This window comes from Leptonotus elevatus, chromosome 20 (assembly GCF_054856555.1).
Source record: "Leptonotus elevatus isolate MCC_2025b chromosome 20, RoL_Lele_1.0, whole genome shotgun sequence".
NCBI lineage: Eukaryota > Metazoa > Chordata > Actinopteri > Syngnathiformes > Syngnathidae > Leptonotus > Leptonotus elevatus.
The window spans coordinates 12,271,903-12,295,623 of record NC_141258.1 but is presented as its reverse complement, the minus strand read 5'-3'; the positions used below and the strand labels follow the sequence as shown (position 1 = coordinate 12,295,623).

The window sequence follows — 23,721 nt, the reverse complement described above, 5'->3', positions numbered from 1 at the left end:
AAAAATGTCACTGACTTGGTCCTCTGCAGCTAATGTAATCATTTTAGGGTGGATGAATTGAGGGGTGCACTGTATTCATTCCTGAATGAACTCAGTGACCCAAAAGCAGGCACCGGTTTTTTTTTGTCATGTAAATTGGCGAAAAGCTCGCTGACCGGGCTCACACTTGGTGTGCAAGCGGAGAGATAACTGGCTCTGGTCAAACTAGCAGTTTTCCAGTAGCTTGTTTGAAGGCAGCTGCCCGTGGACCTTCATGCTTCCACTTCACCAGGACAACATCTTGTTCACGGTAAGCAACACTTAAAGACACACTGTACAGGTTTTCAGAATGTATGTAGTTGTATGGCTAGTGGATATGTTTGTAATAGTGCACATGAATAGTTTGCAGTACAATCTACTTGTAAGGTTTTGTGTGTTTGTGACAATGAATTATGGCCCTTTTAGATCTGATATTAAAGACTCACTCAAGATTAATTAGAAGATGTTTAAGTTCGATACTGTATACATTCAAGAGCAAATCCATTTCCTTGACAATGAGACTTATACGTACATTTTCTACCTTTGAGTTCCTCCTTAATGAGAATGCTGTTTAGACCAGCATTACAGACAAACTATCAGCTGTAAGAAAACAAGAGGAGGAGGAAGATGAATAGCTCCCTGCAGAATGTTACTCCCCCCAAGCAAGAAGTTCACTTTGGTAGTAAACCCGATCTGGTTGCTAGGGGCAGGACTTTGTATGCCTCTGTTCACACTGGCCATTGTGGCATGTACAGTGGGAGAAGAAAAGACTGCTGTCACCTCAGCTCGGTTACCCCACTGCTTCCCACATGTGTCAGAAAGCGGTACTTTTAAATCATGTGTCGGATTGCGCAAAAGGGGGTACGGTTACATTTGAAGGGATAACTTAAGACCGAGAATTGTTTTACGTGACCTCACTCATTCACTGTGATTAACATGGTCACGATCAATGTAAAATGCATGGTTAAAATTTAAAGATGTATTGTGAAAAATTTACACTTGTTACAAGTACTACAGCTGTGCTTGTCTTGTTTGTCAAATGTGAAATTAAATAACCAGGAAGTGAATTTATAGAATTCTGTCCTCAAAATTCAGCTTATTTTATCCGGTGAGTTAAAACAGTTTCAGAGTCTGTAAAAGTTTTCAATAACACCATTAAAAGTTGCCAGATTTTTTTGCTAGTGACTAGCAAGATAGCGACTAGCAGCTAGACGCTGTAACTAGTTGCCAGATTTCTTGCTAGAGACTAGAAGCTAGACACTATTGCTCGTTGCCAGATTTTTTGCTTGACTAGCAAGGCAGCAACTAGTGTCTAGACGTTGTCGCTAGTTGCCACATTTCTTGCTAGTGACTGGCAAAACAGTAACTAGCAGTTAGACGCTGTCTCCAGTTGCCACATTTATTGCTAGTGACTGTCAAGACAGCGACTAGAAGCTGCTAGACGCTGTCGCTAGTTGCCAGATGTTTTGCTATTGACTAGAAGCTAGACCCTATTGCTAGTTGCCAGAGTTTTTGCTTGACTAGCAAGGCAGCGACTAGCGTCTAGAGACAACGCTAGTTGCCACATTTCTTGCTAGTAACTGGCAAAACAGCGATTAGCAGGTAGACGCTGGCGCCAGTTGCCACATTTCTTGCTAGTGACTGTCAAGACAGCGACTACAAACTAGACGCTCTCGCTTGTTGCCAGGTTTCTTGCTAGCAACTGGAAAGACAACGACTAGCAGCTATCCACTGTAGCAACATTGTAGCTTTGTCTCAGGTCTTCATGGTAATGAACAGTTAAGTTCTTGTGAGAACATGTAACAATGTTTTCCAAAAAGGCGCACATGTGTAATTTGTTTACACAGAACAACCATTACTGTGGTACTTCCTGCCAGGTGATTAGGATGAAATATTTAGTCAATTAAAAAAATATGTAATTTTGCAATCACAAACTTGTTGATACACTGATGATTCATTTCCGTTACGCTGTGGTTGGCCTTCGAACAAGAAACTGCTGGTCTCGTTCAGAGACAACGTATATGAGTGCACCACCCATTGTTGGTTTGTAGCTCAGTGGGCACAAAGGCTCAGTTCAGCTCGGTGGATTTATACTGTATAGTATGTACAGTACATGTAAGTGTCCCAGACTTTAAAAGATACAATATTTTAATGTCTTTGTTTCCATTTTCAGAGACGTACTTGTACAGTACCAGGCTAGCCCACATCTTTCTAAATACCCACAAATAACAAGTGTGAGCAGCATGTCTACCTATTGGTGTACAAAAGAAATGAAGATCTGTATGTCAATGGCATGTAGCAGAACAAAGTGACTATTCTGCTGAAGTCATTTTGGAGATTTTTTTTTTTAATAACAAATGAGCTAGTTTAACTTACTAGAATTAGCGAGTCTGTTTTTCTTACCAGACCTTTTGCGTTGAACCACTAATTGGATGCGACAGACATATATGGTTTCACCATAGCAGTTGTTTATTGCCAGAGGGAGACGGCAAATGATTCACATCACTATTGCTTCATTCTACAGATAACTAAGCTTTGTTTCAACAAATATGATAAAGAGGACAGATTGCTCCAATAGTAGTGATTACTGCATGCTTTGTCACTTCCTGTGCTGGTGTGTCACACTGCCTGAATTGAGTACCTTGGCACCAAAGAGATGTAAGAACTCAGTTTTATTTTTTGTTAGTATACTGTTGATTCAAAGTGTCGATGACAAGGACTCGAGATATTATTATTTGTTGTATTGATGTTGAGAGGTCCCCAACATGTTTGGTGCCCCGAAAAAGTCTTTCCATTATTTACTTTGCTTCAATGTCCCTGAGTGGTATGTCTAAAGTTCAACACAATCCATCTAGACACGCTGGTCATAACCTAACTTCTATGTGGATGTCCAATCAGACGTGTTGCCATGTCAATGTAATCTGCTTATGGGGTAGATGCCAGAGACTTCCGACTTCCGGGTTTTACACATCAGCGCCATTTCCTGCTGGCCGCGTTCCAACACTCTCACCCCCACCCCTGCGCCCTCCAACCGCGCGCTCCCGCTCATCGGCGGGAGAAGGTCTCGGCTATCTGAAATGCTTCGGACACTGAGACAAACAATACACACTCGCAACCTCGCACCCGTCGACAGGAACGCGCGGAAGCGCAAGCTGGGACGCGGCCCACACGTCGCAAACCGGAAAAGGAAACAAAGTTGATGGGTGAAAATGTTATATATATATATATATATATATATAATAAAATTTAATTTTTAGTCATTTTATCAGATAAATAGTGATTGTGAACTGCTCCAGATGATGTACATAGCACAGTTGCATGCCGTTATATTGGCTTTTTGTATAGTAGTGGTTTGTTTACCATAAATAACGCATACACATGTTTATTATGCCCCCAAAAAATCACCCTTAAAAAAACAGTTTTTCTCTGTACTTGTGTCAATACGGTGCCCTGATTTTATGGTGTTCTTTATTATCAGAGTGAATAATGTCAATGAATCAAAACATACAAATAAAGTGTAAAAAACAAACAAATTAAATCCAAGTTTTTTCCCCCCATATTTATGTTTAAGGTCTTTCCAATTTTTAAAAAAATCAGATTTCAAAATCTTGTACTTGCAATACACTTTTAGTAAGTTTAGTAAGCTTGTTTTTATTTCTTTACATTGCTTTTTAAATTGCTAATCTCTCTGTTCTCCAACTTTTTAAATATTGTATTTTTAATTACAATATGTGAAGCATATTGAGTTTTATTGTGTGTATATAATGCGCTATAAATCCGTGATGCTATTTTTTTTTTAAACCTCTTGCCAGGTACTTGTAAAAGTCTAAGTAATGTGAAAAATTGCTGATATGCAAATGTCTTAAATAGGCAATCTTTTGGCATAGGTAAAAATAATAATAATTTTTAAAAGAAGCAACAATTGGTCAATCTCCAAATTGACCAGACATTGGTTGCAGTCAACTACATTTTTAAAGGGAAAATTAAATGTTCTCCTTTTTTGGGGGGGGTCTGTTGTTAATACGATGTTTAAACCTTTACTTCTGGTTGCCACAATCGGATCCAGCCCCTTTACAAAACATGTCCACGGAGCATTCTAAGCGTCTTTTGTAAATGTGGGACACTTGAGGAGTGAGCGTCACGTTCTGTGCCACGCGGGCACCTCTGTTGCGCACGTGCAACAGTTCCAAGTCCAGATATGAACCTGCGTTCATATCAAATATTTGACCAGAGGAACTGCCATAAGGATGAGGGCACATTTGTGTGAACACAACATTCGCGCAATGTGTAGCCGGAAGGCAGAGTTCTGCTCCATGTGCCACTCCCAAGAGTTTGGGAGGATTCCACGGAAGGAGGGGCCTGGCCCCCACGCTCAAGCCCACACAGGTAACGGCTGTCGGAGTGGAATGTGGCAGAGGTGTGGAGCTTGTAACTTCTAACAGGGTGTGGAAGAGATCGAGGTTCGGGAAGGGAGTTAACCCTCTGTGTCATTGCTACTCACCTGGATAGGGAGAGTGTGTGCGTGTGTGTGTGCGTGTGCTGAAGTTATAGGAGGGATCAAGTCACTGCATACAAATTCACATTCAGCCAGTCGCTCTGAATCCCGAGCACACATATTTGCCTCTCTGCGTTTATGGGCAATTCCGTCAATATTTGACCAGACCGGACTGTACAAGAGAAGAAGCAAAAGTCAGAAACTGAAGTTTTTACTTTTTGGGGTGCAATCTTTTTTTCTTTTTTGGGGGGTCCTAGGATTTGCAGATTTTACTTTCACTGCAGGTGGACTGGATACACACATTCTCCAAACTGTTGGATCACTGATGCCAAACAGGATTGAGTGTTTTTAATTATTGTTGGACTTTTGAACTCGGGCTGGTGTGGGATCAGGAACAGGTTTGTTTGCTTTCAAATCATCCTCAAATTTTCACTGCTATTCACCTGCTGTTTATACTCCTCGTTCATGTGTGTGACCAAAAGGTCAAGTGACTGGTGGTTAAGTGTGTTATGCAACTTGGAAGTCGTACGCTATAATCCTCATAACTAGAAGTTTTGAAAATCTTTTGTCAGACTCATTTCTAGCTCACTCGTACCATCAAGTTAAATACACTACTCTTAACAAATATACTGTATTATTAAAAACACAACAAAACTTGTGAGCACGGTAACATTATGCACAACTTTAAACATTTAAATCAGTGATTCGTTTGCATGCCACTAGAGGGCGCCAGATCCACTCGCTAAATAAGAGTACAGTCGAAATCAATTTCTGTCCTTATTGTTACAATTTTAATTTATTTATCTCAACTGGCTAATCTGTGTTTTCCAGACTTTCTAATCAGGAGAACTAGAAAATATGCATCCCACACAGATTCCATAAAAATAAATCAAATGAATCAAACATACATTAGCAAAATATTTTCTATAGTCCAGGTTGATAAAAATGTTGACAATCAGTGAATTTCGGTTGCTAATTATTAGATTACAAGATACCTTTTCCAGAGCCAAACATGTAAAGTAGCGATGGGAAAATGAAGCTTCATGACGCTTCATGAAGCACTTGTATTATTATTTTTTTACTCCTCTCGATGGTGCTCTTCAAACTAAGAGTGCCATCTAGAGTCAAAAAAATATCACAAGTGGTTCATGAAGCTACATTTGTCCATCACTAAATTGTAACAGTATGTTCCCGAATAGTAATAGGTAGTGATAGGGGGAATGAATATATATATATATATATATATATATATATATATATATATATATATATATATAAATAAAGTGCTGTCAAAGTTAAATTGTTAGTTGATTAATTAATCACAACAAATTATCGCATTAATCATGAATTAACGCAGATTAATCGCACTATTAATTTTTACCATCGATTAGCCTTAAGCGTGAAACTGATTTCCACTGCATCTTTAACCGGAGAGTGCCATCTAGAGGAGTCAAAAAACATCACAAATGTTTCATGAAGCTTCATTTGTCCATCAATAGTAGTAAGTACCACCTCAATGGCAAGCCATTCTACAACAGTGTACTTTATGTGTTCAAAACAGGTAAAATAAACTGGATCAGATGAAAGAAAGATCAAAGAATGACGCATGTTTATATTGTCAGTCCTGCATGCAGTGTCGGATTGCTTTGGGGTTTTTTTTTCCAGGTGAACCACAGCAATAGCTTCAGGCTCATCTTTTGTTTTCAGGCGTATTACAGATAATTTAGCTCATCAATGTCAGACTCCAACCAAACTTGACACAAACGCTTGTCAGAGCCCTCCCATGTTTCTCATCTGGTAGTTTTTGTTTTGTTTTTTTACTGTGGGGACAACAAAGTCGCTTACTGTACATATTTACACCATTTACCAAAATGGCTGCATCAATGAGTTCTAAACTTAAATTTGTCCAAGTTGACCGCTAGCGACCTAAACACCTACCCTCTTTGAGGCTTTTCCAGCACATATTTCTGTGATTGATGGTTATGTTTTGTAGGAAAGAAGCTGGTTTGCCCAGACCTATCGTGGTCAGTGATTTATGTGATACATACACACTCACGCACACATCCCAGTGGTCATCTCACACTGACAAGGATGTGTTAAAGGTGTCTTTCCCATGTCTTTTCAGGCTGTGTTTTTTAACTTGTACTGGTCATTCTCTCACCTTGAGGAGAAATTCTTTCTTGAAATTGTAAATCATCCTTGAACAAATAGTCTTTCTTTTATTTTCTGTAATGTTCATTTCTTGTCATTTGTCATTTGTGGTGTCGAGAGTCTGCTAAATGAAAACAAATGAAATAACTTAAGCTAAAATTAGGGGGGGGGGGGACACAATTATTAATGAAATAAAATACAAACTAGAGTGCTTTTAAAAACAATGAAAATTGAAAACTAACTTAAATTACATTTTATGTTTATAAAACAATTTTACATGTATGTTCGGCTATACAGTGGAACTGTCGCTTGAGAATTATGGCTTACTTTATTATACAATACACTTCTCCAACCTTTTTTGATGTTTAGTTTTTAAGGGACAGTGAATTTTTTTTTACTGCCGCGGACTGGTGAACTACTAATTAAAATCCCAATATTATTTTTAATAATAATAATCACATAAACATACTTCTTCTTTTTTTTTTTATATATATATAATCTTGGGCCTAGTAATTGCTAATTATATTACATTGGTTACGCCAAACCTGACATGTTTCGCCGCCATCTTTCTGCTACCCGAAGGAGAAGAACCTGCATGTGGTCGGTGCTGAATCCCCTGATTCGGGCTCCTGCCGCTTGTCTCCCTCTGCTTTGCTCTCACTAGCTTTTGCTAGCTTCTGCTGCTAGCTGCTCTTGTTAGCCACTCCAGCTAGTTCTTGCTAACCACTCCATAGTTCTTGCGAGCCAACCGTGTTTGCCGCTCCCACTGCTCCTGCTCGTCGCGTTGCTTGCTCACTCGCTCAGGCCAAATAATAATTGGTAGTAATTGGTGGTAGCCTTGTGAAAGGTGGACGCTCTGAGACACCGTAGTTGTATTCTATTAGTTTACCACTAGGAGGCCCTAAATAATACACACTGACTGTCCTTTTAAAATCTTGCACTCAACAAATACTCATATACATTCTTTTAAAGACCTAAAACTAATTGTAACAGTCGCGGGGGGGGGGGGGGGGTAAATCAAGCATTTTTGGATTACAAAAATTAACTAATAAAATTATATATTTTAAAACACTAGCTAATTAAAGCTAGAATTCTACAAACCTCTTTTGTGTAACGCTAGAACCGATATTTATGTATATCAGCTCGCACCTCTGAAACGTTGATAGACGGGTGCCACCTCATCACGGCTTTTCCATTGCAATTTTTCTTTTCAAAGTCACAACTAACTACTACAATGAAAAATCAAAAACTATTACAACCCTGCTGCCCACACACAGTAGATGAGCATGGAGATATTTCAGTTTTCAGATCACACTGTCTCCTTTGTTCACTTCTCCAAGCTATGATTCCATCATATATTTAATCCGTGTTTACGAAGTGAGGACTCAACAAGGCATGCTGGGGTATTTCCACACCCCACCCTGTATTTGCCCCTTCCTGTCGCACATATCACACCAAACTGTGTGAAACGTGTCATTACTTAGCTATCTACATGAAGGTATGAAGAGAAAAAGCCTGGAGGGAAAATTGACAATTGAAGTCGATGGACTATTTAATCAACTAAATGTCCCTAAGAAAAACGGTTTTCAATTTTCAGGCTTGCATTACCTGGAAAGTTCTCCACATGGCTTGTTACTATTAGTGTGAAAATATTCTTAAATGCCACTCTGCTTTTCTGGTTCTATTTACTTTTGCTTGGCCTTGACCAAGGGAAAGTGCAGGTGGTCAAATAGCCTTCCTTTCTCGGTTTTCTTGCTCTGTTTAACATTGTTTAGCCTTGCCTAGCTAGCCAAGCCTCAGTTGTTTGTGTACTTGTTGTAAAGTCTACTATACTATGCGTGTGTTTGTGTTTCAGGTGCAGGAAGGCGATGGGGAGATGGACGTTACATCTCTCAGTGGGTCTTGGGCTTTTGCTCATTCTCATGAGCTGCTCGTACACTGAAGGTACATGACCACATCTATTATGTCTTCAGTTCGGGTTGTACATTTGAGCAACTTGGAGTAGTCTCTGATATTCTGTATCACTTTAGAGGTTACATTAGAATTCCATTCCATCATATAGTAGCACACTTGATTGACCCATTGAGCTCTAGATCAGAAAAGTTGTAATTTAAAGAATAATAAATATCACATCATATCTAGTACAGTCTGGTAAGATTACTGATAAGAAATTATTTCAGTAGAAGCTAGATTATGTGTGCCGTGTGTAACTATTTAACGTTTGATATGTTTTATTCTCACGTTCTTTTCTCTTTCTTTCTCTCAACTCCCCTCCTGAATTTTCCCCTCTGTCCTCCACAGCAAACTATTGCTTTGCCACCAGGTCCAAAACCTGCTCAGAATGCCTGCAGGCGGGAAAAGGCTGTGCCTACTGTCCTGATGAGGTCAGAGCTTAAAATGGGAACATAAAAGAACAGAATTCGCATTTAGCCAAGATTTTAGTGCTTTGGCATGAATGCTCATTTTCTCCCCTCTTGTTGGCGACTATTATTCTGAGTCATAGATGGTAGCTGAACATATTTAGCCACTGTCCAATTGGCACTTGGATTGAGGGAGTGGCTAAAAACAGAACCTGGACTTTTCTGAAGAGCACTGATCTGAATCCTGTTGAATGTCTGTGGAAAAAAAGTGAATTATTCAACATTGGATAAAGTTTTACTTAAAATAACTAAATACATTATTTGATTGTGTTTCTGTTGTGTGCAGTGTACAAAAGCACCCTAACCGGTTGCCATTCAATTATTATTTGATGCCTCCTGTTCACATCACTTTAGACCAGCTGTCTACCCTGCGCCAGCACTTAGACGTGGTCTGAACAGGTGAAAGGTTTAAATCGACTGGCACCAAAACGTCACTCAGCCGGGTGCATGTCCAAGTTACTCCCTTTGCTGCGCCGGCCCGCCCAGCTTGGTGGAGAACGGTTTGCTAAATTGGCAAGCATACACAAGCCAGCATTGCGTTGTTATGAAAATCAGGATCTGCCGACATTTGTGCCACGGCGCAGATGCTCTAAAAAAAATGGAGCCCATGATGTTATAAGTTGTGTTGCTGTTTATATCGTACAATTTTAATTTAACCCTCCTGTTATGTTGTGGGTCAAAATGACCCACTTTTAAGTTAAAGAAGAAATGTTGGCTTTTTTTTAACTCTCAATCTTGGCAGTAACAGACAATTTAAAAAAAAACTGTTCATTTCGGCATATTTGTAATAGAAACAGTTAATAAGGAGCTATAACAATGTTTATCTGGATGCTTTCAGAACAGTGAGAATATACCGGGTCAAACTGACCCAGCATATAGTTTCTTGCTATGAAAGTTCACATCAACAAACTATAAGAAATGGCTAATTTTGACATATGTTCAAGGAAAAGGGTGAATACTAAGCTATAACAATCTTAATTGTGTTGGTTTTTGAAAATATTATGAGTCAAATTGACCCATGTTAAGAGTGAAAAAAGCACAATAGTTATTTTTTTCTTTTTCTTTTCTTTTTGCTATGAAATGTCTCATCAACAGGCTAAAATTGTTCACTTTGACAATTTCAATTAAAAATGTTGATGCTTATTGGAATCCTTTTGGAATATTTAACATGACCTCGGTCAAACTGACCCATTTTAAAAACGACAATTTAGTAGGGTATTTTCTACGTAGCTTCTCAATTAAACTGGTTGATTTTGACATATTTTCAATAAAATGGTTATTAATATTTATCCGAATGCTTTTGGAACATTAAACATAGACCGGGCCAAATTGACCCAATAGTATTTCATCACCAAACTTGTTAAAAATGGTTCATTTGAAATATTAGCAATGAAAGTGGTTAGTAATGTTTATTGAGATGAGTTATTATCAATTAATATAGCCTGGTTCAAACTAACCCGGGAACAATATTGCTGTTCATGAGAAACCAAACCTAACTAAAGTGTTAAACAAGGTTATTTTAGTTAACTAAAACTAACGAAAAAACGAAAACAAAAATTTAAAAAACAATTTCGTTAACAAAATAAAATAAAAGCGAAAATGCTTTTTAACAACGAAAACTAACTGGAACCACATTTTATGTTTACAAAACTAACTAAAACTAACTATAATTATAGCAAAAATGTCCTTCGTTTTAGTCTTTGGTAATTAATTTAATGCATGAGCCTTTGGGGATGATTTTAAATGTGATTTTAAGTAGATTTATTTTGATATTAACCGGAATAAGGATGTTTGAAAGTGTGTCACACAAAAGTGATGTCATCTAGCAGCAGCCAATCGTTAAAGCACCTTCAGATGACGTTGCTAAATATTGCGCACAAATAATAAAAATAATAAAAATAATAATATTAAAACTAACTAAAACTAAGCATTTATGAAATAATTAAAACTAATAAAAACTAACAGAAGCACCTTAAAAACGAATTAAAACGAACTAAATTTAAAAACCAAAAGTCAAAACGAAATCAAAACTTACTCAAATAAAAAATTCCAAAACTATAATAACCCTAAACGAGTTGTCTTTCTTTTTTAGGCATTTAATGGACCTCGCTGTGACCTGCATGAAAACATTCTGGCGCACGGCTGCAGCGCTGCCGCCGCGATCACAGCCCAAAGCGGCATGAAGATTGAAAGGGTAAAATGGCTTCCAATGATGTCATCATTTATAGCACACAGAAATGGCGAATCCTCTAAATTTCCCTCCCACTTGCTCTTTATCCCTGCGCAGAAGCAACTGATCGACATCCAAAGGGCGCAGTCGCAGGTGTCCCCGCAGCAGATGAGTATGTCTTTTCTGCCAGGGGAAGAGAAGATGGTGGACGTGGAAGTCTTTGCTCCAACCAAAGGCCCTCTGGATCTGTACATCCTTATGGACTTCTCCAACTCCATGGAAGACGATTTGGACAACTTGAAGAGGATGGGTCAGGAGCTGGGTGAGCGGCTCGGCTCGCTTCGCTGCTGTGGTTGCCCTTTCTGTCATTCTGTGACATAGTGTTTTTCTCTTAAAGCTTCACTGGTGAAGAAGCTATCAGATGATTACACCATTGGTTTTGGAAAGTTTGTGGATAAAGTTATTGAGCCCCAAACCGACATGAGGCCTGCTAAGTAAGAAACACTGTGCTGTTAACACCTTCAATATTGATAGTGAATAGCATACCGTTTCTCATAGTCATAGTCATTTTTTTTTTGTCCCTTCCTTGCACTTTCTTCAGACTTGCCCAACCATGGCCCAACAGTGACCCTCCATTCTCTTTTGAAAACGTCATCAAGCTGACCAACGACTTGAACTTCTTTACCAGTGAGCTTCAAAAGGAAAGAATCTCTGGCAACCTGGACGCTCCTGAGGGAGGCTTTGACGCCATCCTGCAGGCTGCAGTCTGCGGGGTAAGAAAACAAATCCGGATGTACACAGTGGCGTAGCAACATTCCCCAGGGGCCCCAAGCAAGAAGGGATTGGGTGCCCCGGCGGCCATTCGTAATATTCGCAGTACGTCATTTTAAAATTGCACATCTGCATCTTCAGTAAACAATTACCGTTAATTGGGCTTTATTCAAGTGACTTATTTTGTCTTAATTTGTTTAACTTTAGCAAAAATCCTTCTGAGTCAGAAAACAGGAAAATGAAATTACTAATCACATGGTCGTTTAAAAATTTTAAAAATAAAAGCTTTACTATAAATGGTCGTTTTAACATACATCATTTACATCATATATTACTTACATCGTTTGAAAAATAAACTAACACCTTACTATGCATGGTCATTTACAACAACAACAAAATTCTAGTCTTATAAAAAATAAAAGATGCCTTACCGTCGTCTAAAAATAACAAAAAACGCCTTATGGTCGTTTAAAAATCAAAAAGTCTTACTATACATGGTCGTTAAAAAAAACGCATTATGCCTATTGTCATTTTTTTGTTTTTTTAACGCCTATACATGGTCGTTTTTTTTATTTTATTTATTTAAATAAAACGCCTTACGATACATAGTCATTTAAAAAAAAAAACTTTACTATAATACTATGGTCATTTTTATATATAAAAAAATAAAATAAAAGACGGCTTACAAAATACAAATAAAAAATACACCTTACTGTATACATGGTTGTTTTGAAAAGAAAAAAGAAAAACACATTTTTTTAAATAAAAGCTTTACGACTATTCATGATCATTTACAAAAAATAAAAATAATCAGCCTTACGAAAGAAAAAAAAAACACCTGGCCCATGAAATTTGACACAGTCAATTGTCATTGCTGCACTGCTAATGTGAAGGATATGCGGTTTGTGTCAAATCATTTGGCCCTCTGGGGGCCCCTGAATCCACTGCCTTACCTAATGGCAAACTACCCCTCTGGATGTACAAAATCTTCTGAATCCAAAAGAACCACCTGAAATCAAATGTGTAATATTACAATGCTATATCCCAGGATAAGATCGGCTGGCGTGAACACAGCACCCATCTTCTGGTTTTCTCCACCGAGTCTGCTTTCCACTACGAGGCTGACGGTGCCAACGTGCTGTCGGGCATCCTGCCGCGCAATGACGAGCTCTGCCACCTGGACGGCGAAGGCAAATACACAGAGGCTACTAAGCAAGATTACCCCTCCATACCCACGCTGGTCCGTCTGCTCGGCAGACACAATATTATTCCCGTATTTGCCGTCACCAACCACTCCTACTCGTACTACAAGGTTGGTGGTCATTTGACTCGACATATTTCTCATGTTGTACACTGTAACTCAAGAAAGTGACACTTGTTTGTTCAGAAACTCCAAACCTATTTCCCTATTGCTGAGGTGGGCTTGCTGCAAGAGGACTCCTCCAACATCCTTCAAGTCATGGAGATGGCTTTTGAGGTAAAAAAACGTTCTTCTGACATGTCAAAGTATATCTTCTATGGCTTCTCATCTTGGCGCTCAGTCAACCACAAACAAAACAAGTCACTCCTACGGGTGCATATTCTTACAGAGTATCCGTTCCAAGATGAGCATTCGTGCGGAGGACAGACCCAAAGCCTTTGAGGCCCAGTTTCTATCCACCACTGGGAAGATTGCAGAATACGGTGACTTTGACTTCAGGCCTGGAGCAATTGTAAGTGGATGAACAAACAACTGTATTTTGTATATAGAAATGTGTGCGTGCGTGTATTAGCACACACCATTTCTTTACCACTTCTTGTGTCTTTCAGGGCAAATTCAAGATGCGACTCAAAGCCCAGAGGATGATCGACGAGTCTCCAGTTTGCAAAATTGATATAGATGAAAAAGAGGGCCTGATAAGAGTTAAACCTACGACCTTTAACTCTGCCGTGAATGTTAATGCAAGAGTGCTATGTCCAACTTGTGACTGTGAGAAGGTAAATGCATTTTAACCGTCAAGGGGAAGTCAACCTTAAAACATTCTCAACAATAATATGTTATATGTGACCTCACTAGTCTATGACATTCTGCTAAATAATATATTTGTGGAATATGAGTTATGAAGCAAAATCCATCTGTTTTTATCCATCTCAGGGGCGGCCATTTTGCCACTTGCTGTCGATTGAAGATGACATCACAGCACCTGTTTTCTGAAGCTGAGCTGTGATTGGTCGTTACCTGAGACCTGAGCAACTGATGTCATTTTTACCCGACAGCAAGTGGCAAAATGGCCGCCTTCTGATATTGCTGCTAAGCTCCACGAACACAATATTAAGCAGAATACTGTATTTAGACTAGTGGGGCTGCTTAGAACATATTATTGTCAATAATTTCTTTGAGGGGTTGACTTTCCCTTTCAAGAGTTCTCAAATGATTCTGATGACGGGACTTGCCCCTTTATCCTAGTTTTTATTGCGCCTTTGTCCTCCAGACTGCCATCCCTAACGCACCCAGATGCAATGGCAAAGGAGACCTTGTGTGTGGGAAGTGTCAATGCTATGATGGATGGTGAGGGAGGCAGACACCATATATTTTCTTGTTTTTACCCGATTAACAACAATTCCAAACTCAATGTGTCTTTGTTCTGTTTTGATGTTCGGTTCAGGTTGGGTACATTCTGTAACTGCTCAGCTAGTGCTTCAGCCCTCGACACCCGCCTGTGTATCGGGCCAGGATCCACAGAACCTTGTTCGGGTCGCGGGGATTGCTTGGAGTGCGGAACCTGTGTGTGCTACAACCCTGACCAGTTTGAAGGACCTTACTGCCAGTATGATCGAACCCAGTGTCCGCGATTTGGAGGCTTCCTCTGCAATGGTACATCTTTTAGTCATCTTTAACCCCAAAAAATATTTTGTTTGCATAACCGTTATTTTGCTCTTTAATCCAATCAGACCGTGGCTCCTGTATTATGGGCCGCTGTGTGTGTTCTGATGGCTGGGAAGGAAATGCCTGTGAATGTCCCAAGAGCAACCAGACCTGTCTGGACAGCAAGGGGGTCAGTTAGAACTATTGCCTGCATGTATTTTCATTTCATTCATCATTCTATGTGTCTTAAATGGACGTCTTACTGTTGTTTTAACTTTTTCAGGGTTTGTGCAATGGGCGTGCTAAATGTGTTTGCGGTCTTTGTCAGTGTCAAACATCTGGTCTTGAGATGACGTCAACCTGTGAGCCAAATTTCCAGGTACCTAGACATCATGTGTCCGTATCTTTAATCTATGGGTGGTTTTATGCAAAGCAAGTTAGACTGCAGTACATCTGCGAGCAGTTTTTATCTTTGTGGGTCACATACAGTACTCTAAAAACAGTTGAGTCAAAAGTAACCCCATTCCGGATGCAAAAATGGACCAATCCACTTTATTGGTCAATTTGACCCAATGTTCTGGATTGTTCTATACAGAATGACCCAATTTTTGACCCAAAGTTGGGTCAAGTTAACCCAAGTAGAGGATCTGACCCAACTTTATGGGTTGTTATATACAAAATGATCATTTTGGGGGGGTGGCGGTGCGGTGCAAAACAACCTAGAGAGTTGGTTTAAATTGACCCAAGTAGAGGATCTGACCCAAATTTCTGGGTTGTTTTTCCAAACTGGCCCAAATTAACCCAAGAAGAGGATTTGACACAACTTTATGGGTTGTTTTATAGAAAACCACCAACATTTTTACCCAAAGATGGGTCAAACTGACCCAAGTAGACGATCTGACCCAAATTTCTGGGTTGTTTTTCCAAACTGGCCCAAATTAACCCAAGAAGAGGATTTGACCCAAATCTCTGGGTTGTTTTTCCAAACTGGCCCAAATTAACCCAAGAAGAGGATTTGACACAACTTTCTGGGTTGTTTTATAGAAAACCACTCCATTTCTGACCCAAAGTTGGGTCAAATTGACCCAAGTAGACGATCTAACCCAATTTTCTGGGTTATTTTATACAAACTGGCCCAATTTATGACCCCAAATTGGGTCAAATTAACCCAAGTAGAGGATCTGACCCAACTTTCTGGGTTGTTTTATAGAAACAGGCCCAGTTTTTGACCCAAAGTTCGGTCAAATTGACCCAAGTAGAGGATCTGTCCATTTTTTACCCATAATTGGGTTTTTAGAGTGTAATTTATATTCATGTATTGGTTAGATATTTTTGAGATCATATCGTTTTTCCTTAGGATAAATATAATGTCAAATTTAATACTGCTTTTAGACATTCATTTTGTCATAATGTACATTTTTGCCATTTTTAAACTCTGGTCCTGGTCTGCTCAGGCTCAGCTCGGTGTGTGTGAGGCCACACGAAGTTGTGCTCAGTGTCAGGCTTGGAAGACAGGAGAGAAGAAGGACAAGGAGGAATGTGCCAAGTGTCCTTTCAGAGTCATCATGGTGGACGAACTCAAAGAAGGTGCTGGAAATGATTGTTTTGCAAACACGCAGTCGCCCTTTGTTAAGGTCATGATTGCTATTAGAGTTTGTCACCACGCCTGTAATTAGTTAGATGTAAAATGTATGTGGTTACAGCGGAGAAGGTGCTTGAAAAGTGCAGTTTCCGTGACGAGGATGACGACTGCACATACCACTACACGGTAGAAAACCCCAGAACTCTAGCATCTAAAGACTTGGAGGTCCAGGTGCTGAAGAAGAAAGGTAATCTCAAAGTTTATTTCACTACAAAAAAACAAAAGAAGTCATGATAGCAAGTGTATAAGCGCTTTGTATAATTGTCGTATCGCTGATTGTTTGTCTACTTTTTGGACATTTCTCCAGATTGTCCGGCTGCCAGCCTCCTTTGGCTGCTCCCTCTCCTCTTGTTCCTCTTGTTACTGCTGGCACTTTTGTTGCTCTGCTGCTGGAAATACTGTGCCTGCTGCAAAACCTGCTGCCAGGTAAGAAAATAATACTGTTATTAACAGTATGGACAAAAGTTTTCAGCCGCACCTAAATCAATGAATCACTAATCAAGGGTTGAATACGAGTTTACCAAAATCTTGGTTCTTCACTTTTACAAGGAGATGGCTAAGTACTCACGAACTGTACTTAAGTTTAGATACTTGTGAGGGGGGAAAAAAACCAACCTCTGGTAAAAGTAAGAATTTTATTATTATTTATTTATTTACTTTGACAAAGGTCAACTCCTTTACTAAAGTAAGTAACTCTGAAATGTACAACAGTAGTCAAATGTAAAAATTATAAATTATTATCAATTATATACAATACAAACTTTGATATCTTGGGACAACAATTAAAATATATATATTTTTTTAAACCCATTGCTATCTAGCATTGGCTAACTTTTATGCGATTAAAATGTGTTCCTGACAACATAATGTGCTGATTTTGATACATCAAACAATTCTCTTAAATAAGGCTACAGATGGGGAATTTCTTGCGTCTTACTTGCGTTTGTCATTGGTCAGTCTGTCTGTCGGCTGGGTAGCAAATACATTTTAAAGTGTACATTTACACACAAAAATGGGTATAAAAATATATATATAGTGAACCCCCATTTATCACAGGGTTATATATGGTTTTAGACCTCCAAACACTTTTAACCTATTTAAACTTTTTTTTTTAACTATTCCTTAGCGGTTATGCACAATCTCTGGCGTGCATAGTTCGCCACATAAGAAGTGAAGCCAGCTTGTTTCAAGCTGTTTGTCACCCCCAGTTAAAGTTGACTGTGAAACTGATACATTACACTGCAAAAAGAACTGCAGAAAATTTAAGAAAAAAAAAATTTAAATAAGAAAATTATAATTATTACTTCAAATAAGCAAAATTATCTGCAAGAAAGTTGGACTTAAATTTACCTGTAAGATTTTGAAAAATAAGAAAATTATACTAGCCGCATATCAACCACTGTGGTCTTGAATATAGTATTTTCAGACTAAAAACAAGTAATGTCGACTTTTTTCAAGCTGTAATAAATAGAAGAACTATTTCCTTAAAATACATGAGTATTATTTTTTATGCTCGGGTAACTTAGCCTGAGTGTCAAGCTGGGAGGTAACAGGTCCCAGGAATTGAACCCACAACCTTTAAGTCTGAGGGTAAGCACTCTACCACTCGACCACTGAGCTGGTACTGAAGCAAGGAAAAATTAGCTTAGTAAATATAACGAAATTAACCATATTGCACTCGTCTGTTTTCGTATATTTGTATTTTTTTCCATTTATCTTATTACTTGATTATGCAAAATTTTAAAATAAGAAAACTTATGAAACCCCAGTTCAGGGTCTTTGATGTTGGTTAATTGTCATCTTAAAATGTGGGCAATGCTTGTTTTAATCCTCACAGTACTTAAAACTGGCTGTTAACACTCAATGCCAAGACTGCTTGATCAAATAAGATAATTAAGTACTAAGTATCTTAAAATAAGCACAATGATCTTGCCTGACAATTTCATTTTAAGTGAAATTAACTTGTCAAATCAAAATAAGCGAATTTAGGTTCAATTTAAGAATTTATATCTTACTTAAGATTTTAGTTTTTGCAGTGTAAACAAAAGAGAATTAAACATTGTATATATCAGCACCAAAGGTTTTAACCCAGTGGTGTCAAACATATGTCCCGCGGGCCAAAACTGGCCTCTCACTTACCTTTTCACTAAAATAAACTTTTGTTGCTGATTTTGTCCACTGCAGGGTGCACTGACGACCACTTAAATGGCATTCTGAAATGTGTCTGTTACTCAGGATCTGATGCAAAAATGTTGTACTCATTTTCAGATTATGTTGGAATAAGATAAAAACAAACAAAAAACAGGAAATATTTTTAACCTGTTGTTATTTTTACATTATTAGACCACGGACCTACTGGTCTGGCCCACTTTAGATCAAATTAGTGTTTAAGTGGCCACTATATTTATATAGGTTTGACACCCTTGGTTTAATTGTGTCTGCTAGCTAAAGCCTATTAGCTTATTGCTAACATAAACTGTAATGCAAAACACCTCCTAGATGGCTACACTTTATGTAAATTAGCATTGATTGTACAGTGGTTATAAGCCTTCAAATTAGTGCTGCTTTAAAACACAGAGCAGCAACACATACAAACTTGGCTCATATACATCAGAATACATACAATATTGTCATTTTACAGTTCTAGTGAAACTAATGACTTTTCATCATGTCTCTCCGAAGAACTGCCTTGCCCTGCTGCCTTGCTGTAGAAAAGGTAGGATGTCAACTTTATAAATCCTCTCATCTCCGATGCTTACACTTAGATGCATATTGAGGTGGCAGTTGATGTTCTCTTTAGGTCGCATGGTTGGATTCAAGGAGGATGAGTATCTTCTCCGCCAGTCTCTGCTCACCTCGGACCACCTGGATACACCAATGGCGAGGACAGGCCCTCTCAAAGGGACCGATGTCGTACGCTGGAAGGTTACAGATAATGTGCACCGAAGTCCCAACCACCCCCAGGTTCTAGTCAAGCCCAACCCTAAAGAAACCAGTAAGTGTATACTGTATGTTTACAATTGTTGTACTTCATCTTAAAGATTTCTAATTCTGTTATTCTTCCCTTATAGTTCAGTATCCAATCTCCCTGCGTCTTAATAGGCGGTTTTCTGAGAACTTGTCTCGTCCTGACTCCAGGGATGCAGAACAGCTTCGGAAAGAAGTCACGGATAATGTGAGTTGGCATCTTTAGTGGATTGGTATCCATGTGGATACATATGTCTCACTGTGGTCTATATTTGCTTTTTTTCCCCCAGCTTAACGAGGTCTACAAACAAATTCCTGGGGGCCAGAAAATGCAGAAGACCTCATTTAGGTAGGATGTGACTTCTAAGATTATACTATATATATATATATATATATATATATATATATATATATATATATATATATATATATATATATATATATATATATATATATATATATATATATACACTAGCTCAAAATTAATGTCAAAATGAATGCGTTAATTTGGGGTTAATTTAAAGTTCCTTTAACGCCACAAATTTTTTTCACGCACGTTTTAATGACCGCCCCTTAGCTGGAAAGCCCGTACTGGGGTAATTCCAGTCGCAACATAGCAGACACGTCCACAACCAAATTTAGCAGTAATAAACTTAAAAATAATGCATATATTTGTGGAGACTGGGGTCAAGTTGTATTTTGCAATTTTAAAAATGTGCAGAATTGCACGAGTTACTTCATGTTAAAGATTAGATAGCTCTTAATATGAACAAAAAAATGCACTGAGCTGTCACCAACGTCTTGCAAATCCAATTATGCCATCTAGTGGCAGAAAAAGGACCTCAACACAAATCAATGTCACACTCATTTTTTTACAGTACAGTAAAATGGCATCTTTTTACTTTTAACTAAATGTTATTAATTATTATGAAATTACTGTAATTAATGACTAAAAGATGCAGCCATATTTATATTAGTTTAGCATTTGTTTCCACTTGAGTCAACAAGGGTATGAAAACTTAGGGGAAAACACATTTTGTTGTAGGCATTTTATTGTACATTTAGAACAGATGTAAAATTTGCGATTAAATTGTGAGTTAACTATTGCAGTCATGCGATTAATTACAATTTTGAAAAAATTATCGCCTGACACCCCTAATATACACATTCATGTTATTGTCTTCTTTTTTTGTTCCAGAACACAGAGAAATGCTGGAAAAAGGTACCATCCATACTTATACAGTAAATATTTATGTGGTCCCAAAGCACACAAATGTCTAATTCCTGCTCCCCGTGTGTTCTCCAGGCAGGACTACACCATCATGGACACCATCCTTTCTGCCCCTCGCAGTAGCTACCCTGATATTGTCAGGCTGACTGAGAGAAATGTCCAATCGGGACGCTTCAACGATCTCAAAGTGTTGCCCGGCTATTACACTGTCGCAACGGACAGAGGTATGATGGAAAATGTATATATCGTAGTTCACAACTTTAGGGGAGCGATGGGGAAAAATGGCACATATTGGTACTTTACATGACATTGTCAATGATTTTTACTTTAATTTACTTTTACCTCCACAGAGGCTGCAGGAGCTGTAGAGTTCCAAGAAGGTGTGGAGTCGGTGGATGTTCATGTGCCGCTTTTTGCTAAGGAAGAAGATGATGACAAGAAACAGCTGCTGGTGGAGGCCACAGATGTGCCGCTTGGAATCGCCAAAATTGGGAAACGCTTGGTGAACATCACCATCATCAAAGAACATGGTCAGGAGAAACAATGAAAGTCATGACAACAATGACATGATAACATATAATCTGATGATTGCACTAACATCATTTTTTTCTTCCTCTCCCAAGCCTCCAGTGTGTTCTCCTTTCTGCAGCCAGCCTACACCTACAGCAGACAGGACGGGGTCGCCAATATTCCAATTAGCAGAGAGATCATTGAGGACGGACGCACACAAGTCTCCTACCGTACACGAGATCTCACAGCAAAGGATAAAAAGGTAATTATCCATTTTAGCTGGTTCAATACTCCACTGATTAGACAATCATGAAACTCGTGCATCTATTTCAGGATTACGTGACTGTGGATGGTGATCTCACTTACGGTCCTGGTGAGACCCAAAAGACTGTTCCGGTTCGTCTGCTGGAGCTGGGTGAGAAAGATGCCCTCTTGGATGACAAACAGGTCAAACAGTTCGTCATGGACCTCAGTAACCCACGACAGGGTGCCAAGCTTGGCCGCTACCCGAGAACTACCGTCACAATTGCTGACCTACCAGGTAAAAAAGCTAAATTGTCCAGAGTCTTTTACCCAAAGTTAGTGATGCCTGTATTCAAGTTCTGATGCTTGTTTGATTATTAATCAGAGCCCAGTGTGATGATGTTCAAGAAAGGCACCCAGAACTTCACTACATCTGACCCAAATTACACCATCCCTGTGGTGCGCACTCGCAACCAGGACGGCCCCGCTACGGTGAAATGGCGCACAAAGAAGGGCCAACGGTTTGACCTCTCCGGCCTTCTGAAGTTTAACCCTGGAGAGACCGAGAAGAATATAGTGATCGACCCAAGAAGCCACTCTGCTCTGGGTCAGCCTGACAGCTTCCAGTTGGAGCTTTTGGATCCCAGCAGCAATGCCACAGTTGGAGAGAGGAAAACCACGATTGTCAATGTTGTGGAAGGAGGTTGGTTTTGGTCTACCACAAGGGTCTGCAACCTGCGGCTCCTGTAGTTCCTGGTGGATCTCTAAAAATTTTTTTTTTAGAAATTCTTTATTTATTTAATTTTTTTACATATTTATTTGTATTTTTTAGATAAAAAAATATTTTAATAAATTAATGATTTAGACAAAAAAATAATAATTAAATGCTCAAAAAATCCACATTTTAAGTTGTCAGAAAAAGAGAGACTAAAGTTTTAAATATTACCTATAAAATGCCCTAAAAATAAGAGGAAAAGCAGAAAATTACCGGTACCATAAAATGTCCATGAAATTGCCTAAAATTTCAGAATTTAATTTTTTTTTCAAAAAGAAAAAAACACAGAAAAGAAAACGTTAAAAAAGTAAAAGTAATAAAATATCAAAAAACAAAAGAAGGCAGAAAAGTACCATTAAAATGTCTTTGGAATTGCCCAAAAAGATAGAAAGTTGCTTTAAAAAATAAAAAAGACAGACAGAAAAGAAAACATTTAAAAAGTAGCTATAAAGTATCCAAAAATGAAAGAAGAAATCCCACAAATTGCCATAAAATGTCCACACAATTGCAAAAAATGTCAGGAAATTGATAACAAAGATTTATTATATATAAAAAAAATTAAAAAGCCATTAAATGTTCAAAAAAGGACAGAGAGGCAAAAAATTGCCAAAAATATCAGAAAACAAAGACGAGAAAAATCTAAAATGTATGAAAAACGAAGTCTGAAAAATTACATAAACAAAAATCCAGAAAACGGAAGAGTAAAGGTAGAAGAAAATGAATGTTTACATATTGGATGCTGCTCTCCTCTTTTTGTTTTTTGGTGCAGCTCTAATTAGTTTTAAGCCCTCAGTACATTAGGCTAACACTAACACATTATTTCCTTTATTACAATCTTCAAATGTTTTGCAGCTCCAGACAGATTTACTATTATTTATTGGGCCTAAAATGACTCTTTATACTAGTAAAGGTTGCTAACCCTTGGTCTTGTAGTAGTTACAGATATTTGCTGTAAAATGTTTAAATTGATACATTTTTCTTCACCTCCTGTAGGTCCAAGATCTCCTGAGATGTCCATGATGCAGCAGAAAGGTTTTGTATCTCCCAAAAATATCACGCCTGGTGGTCGCCTTCTTGCTCCTGGAAACCCTAAGGCCAAAGCAACTGGACCCAGAAGCATCCGCCTCAACTGGGACCCGCCACCCGGTAACCCCTTGGGGTACAAGGTGCATCAAATGAACAGAAGTTTGATTCTAATCATTTCATCTACCTAGCACCCAATGTTTCTTAAATGTACCTTTTGTTTGTGTGTGTGTTTTTAGGTGAAATATTGGATCTACGGCGACCCAGAGAAAGATGCTCAGGTCTTAGATGTTAAGACTTCTCACGCTGAGCTAACCAACCTGTATCCCTATTGTGACTATGAGATGCGAGTGTCTGCCTACAATGCGTTGGGAGATGGCAATGATACAGACATGGTTTCGTGTCAGACTCTGGAGGATGGTAATCATTTCTGTGCTCTACAAGGTTATTGGATGTCAAC

The 23,721-nt window shown here is 38.6% G+C and overlaps 1 protein-coding gene across 4 annotated transcripts in view; it reads left to right on the top strand.

The window, feature by feature from the left end:
* Positions 1-173: 173 nt before the first annotated feature.
* itgb4 (integrin, beta 4) overlaps positions 174-23,721 on the top strand; it is a 34,665-nt gene continuing 11,117 nt past the window's right edge. For 2 of the 4 annotated variants that reach the window (XM_086064126.1, XM_086064124.1), the window contains exons 1-30: positions 4,420-4,911; positions 8,520-8,608; positions 8,966-9,048; positions 11,177-11,278; positions 11,372-11,576; positions 11,652-11,748; positions 11,856-12,027; positions 13,074-13,337; positions 13,413-13,502; positions 13,615-13,737; positions 13,835-14,002; positions 14,497-14,573; positions 14,671-14,879; positions 14,957-15,060; positions 15,154-15,249; positions 16,325-16,457; positions 16,574-16,699; positions 16,820-16,938; positions 19,195-19,228; positions 19,313-19,507; positions 19,584-19,687; positions 19,770-19,828; positions 20,678-20,701; positions 20,786-20,934; positions 21,061-21,240; positions 21,334-21,482; positions 21,554-21,761; positions 21,849-22,166; positions 23,232-23,404; positions 23,501-23,681. In XM_086064126.1, coding sequence (XP_085920252.1) covers positions 8,533-8,608; positions 8,966-9,048; positions 11,177-11,278; positions 11,372-11,576; positions 11,652-11,748; positions 11,856-12,027; positions 13,074-13,337; positions 13,413-13,502; positions 13,615-13,737; positions 13,835-14,002; positions 14,497-14,573; positions 14,671-14,879; positions 14,957-15,060; positions 15,154-15,249; positions 16,325-16,457; positions 16,574-16,699; positions 16,820-16,938; positions 19,195-19,228; positions 19,313-19,507; positions 19,584-19,687; positions 19,770-19,828; positions 20,678-20,701; positions 20,786-20,934; positions 21,061-21,240; positions 21,334-21,482; positions 21,554-21,761; positions 21,849-22,166; positions 23,232-23,404; positions 23,501-23,681 — 4,018 coding nt within the window. In that variant the 5' untranslated portion in view covers positions 4,420-4,911; positions 8,520-8,532. Of the gene's footprint in view, positions 290-4,418; positions 4,912-8,519; positions 8,609-8,965; positions 9,049-11,176; positions 11,279-11,371; positions 11,577-11,651; positions 11,749-11,855; positions 12,028-13,073; positions 13,338-13,412; positions 13,503-13,614; positions 13,738-13,834; positions 14,003-14,496; positions 14,574-14,670; positions 14,880-14,956; positions 15,061-15,153; positions 15,250-16,324; positions 16,458-16,573; positions 16,700-16,819; positions 16,939-19,194; positions 19,229-19,312; positions 19,508-19,583; positions 19,688-19,769; positions 19,829-20,677; positions 20,702-20,785; positions 20,935-21,060; positions 21,241-21,333; positions 21,483-21,553; positions 21,762-21,848; positions 22,167-23,231; positions 23,405-23,500; positions 23,682-23,721 lie in introns of those variants that run through there. The other 2 variants (XM_086064127.1, XM_086064125.1) reach the window with 2 other exon arrangements.